The 1,901-nt window shown below is 57.8% G+C and overlaps 1 protein-coding gene across 4 annotated transcripts in view; it reads right to left on the reverse strand.

Annotated features, from left to right (window-relative positions):
- GDPD2 (glycerophosphodiester phosphodiesterase domain containing 2) overlaps positions 1-1,901 on the reverse strand; it is an 8,941-nt gene that overhangs the window by 6,394 nt on the left and 646 nt on the right. For 3 of the 4 annotated variants that reach the window (XM_027836823.1, XM_027836826.1, XM_027836827.1), the window contains exons 2-3: positions 619-743; positions 280-383 (exon numbers count right to left, since the gene is read on the reverse strand). In XM_027836823.1, coding sequence (XP_027692624.1) covers positions 280-383; positions 619-723 — 209 coding nt within the window. In that variant the 5' untranslated portion in view covers positions 724-743. Of the gene's footprint in view, positions 1-279; positions 384-618; positions 744-1,646; positions 1,740-1,901 lie in introns of all 4 variants that reach the window. The other variant, XM_027836824.1, reaches the window with a different exon arrangement.

Consider the following 1,901-nt stretch of genomic DNA (forward strand, 5'->3'; position numbering starts at 1 on the left):
TGCATATATGGTGTGTGCGTGTGTGTGTATATGGTGTGTGTGTATATATGGTGTGTGTGTGTGCATATATGGGGGTGTGTGCATATGTGGTGTGTGTGCATATATGGTGTGTGTGCATATATGGTATGTACATGTGTGTATGGTGTGTATATGTGTGTATATATGGTGTGTTTGTGTGTATATGGTATGTGCATATATGGTGTGTGTGTACATGTGTGTGTGTACGTGTGCACGCTCATGCCTGCAGTTTGGGGACTAGGGGTCAGGTCCATGACACACTCGTTGAAATTGTGTAGATCATTGAGCAGAATAAGCCCGATGTACAAGCAGCCCAGCGACAGGAGGAAGGCGGCGGCCAGGAGACCAAACCAGAGCCAGTCACACTGTAAAGGGGCAGGAGAAGGGCGCTCAGTCACCGAGCTGGGCCCAGGAGGGGCTCCCAGACCTAGGACCAGGCAGGGAGACACCTTTTCTAAAGATGACTGCACACACTGGAGGCAGTCATTGCTCCCTTGGGCCCCAGGCATGGGCCTTTGTTGGGAGCGGCCCAGCCCTGCCCCCCAGGGATTTTCTGGCCCTTCCCGCCCACAGCCACAGCCACATTCCCCTCTAGGACACCTTGCTGGTTGGCATCTTCTCCTGGGAATGTTTCCTCCAGTGACAGCTATACAGGCTGAAGAAGCAGCAGGCCCAGACAGAGCAGCAGCTGGGGGATTCAGCCATTTCAAAGGCCTGAATAGGTCCTAGGGGAGGGGACATAATCTCTCAGGGGTGTGTGCAATAGGCCTGCCTCCTTGTCTCAGGATATGAGCATCCTGAGGTGACACCTGGGGCCTTGGTGCTGGGAGTGGCTGCCATCCGTATGCCTAATGCTTAGCCAGATGGGGCAAGTGTGGCTGGACCTGAGTCAGGGTGCTGGGCTGAGGAATGGCCAAGCAGCCTCTACCAAAGAGACTGACGCAAGGTACAGGTAGGGAACCCAAGTATTGTGTGGCATCTCCTCCTCCATCCTCCTGGGGTTCTGGGATGAACCTTGACACTGATGTGGGCAGGGCACCTCAGCTTAGCAAGTTGAGGCAAGCTTGGCCGGGGATGAGACAGGTTCCAAACGGGATCCTCCCCTCCCCGAAGCCTTTACAATCCTTGGCCCAGACCAAAACAAGTCCACTTCAGGTGACAGACCAGTAGCTAAGATTGGCGGGTGTGCCACCTAGCCCAGAGCCATGATTAAACGGCCCAACCCTGCCCTGCAGCCTCTAAACCCTTCCCTATCCTCCACTCGCACCAGGAATGGCTGCGGCAGGGTCATGGTGGGGGATCCTGGTTCCTGAGTCAGCCCCGACATAAAAAGGTGCCCTCGGCACCTGGAGAAGCTACCCTGGGAGCCTGGTGGGTCCGGAAGCCCTGCCAACGCCAGTCCTGAAGCAGCTTCCCTGCCCCTCCCTTCTCTTCCCCGAGGGTGGGGGCCCTTCACCCTTCTAGTTGGCTTTGGTCGGTGGGTCGAAGTGCAGTGAACATCGGGCAGGGTGTGTTTGGGGTGGTGGTGGTAATGGGAGGGCTCCAACTTGGGACTGATATTTCTGCCTTCCTTCCTGACTCCCAAGCCTGGGGTGGGGGGCACTAATATAAAAGTAGTAGACACCAGCCTGGGCTGGAGGCGGGGTTACTGTCCTCTTGGAGTCAATCCAAGTGTCTGCATGCCCCAGCGGGATAGGTGGGCTTGGGTTCGGGTCCCCAGTCTGTGAGAGGGCAGTGAGGTCCCTGAAAAGTGCTCCCCCTCCAGGCGCCCCCCCCACTGGGTCTCCAGCCCCTGCTCCAGGTGCTCCCTCTCCAGGCGGCCCCCCCCACTGGGTCTCCAGCCCCTGCTCCAGGTGCTCCCCCTCCAGGCCCCCCCCCCGGGC

Source organism: Vombatus ursinus, unplaced genomic scaffold (assembly GCF_900497805.2).
Source record: "Vombatus ursinus unplaced genomic scaffold, bare-nosed wombat genome assembly UNPS02014819.1, whole genome shotgun sequence".
NCBI lineage: Eukaryota > Metazoa > Chordata > Mammalia > Diprotodontia > Vombatidae > Vombatus > Vombatus ursinus.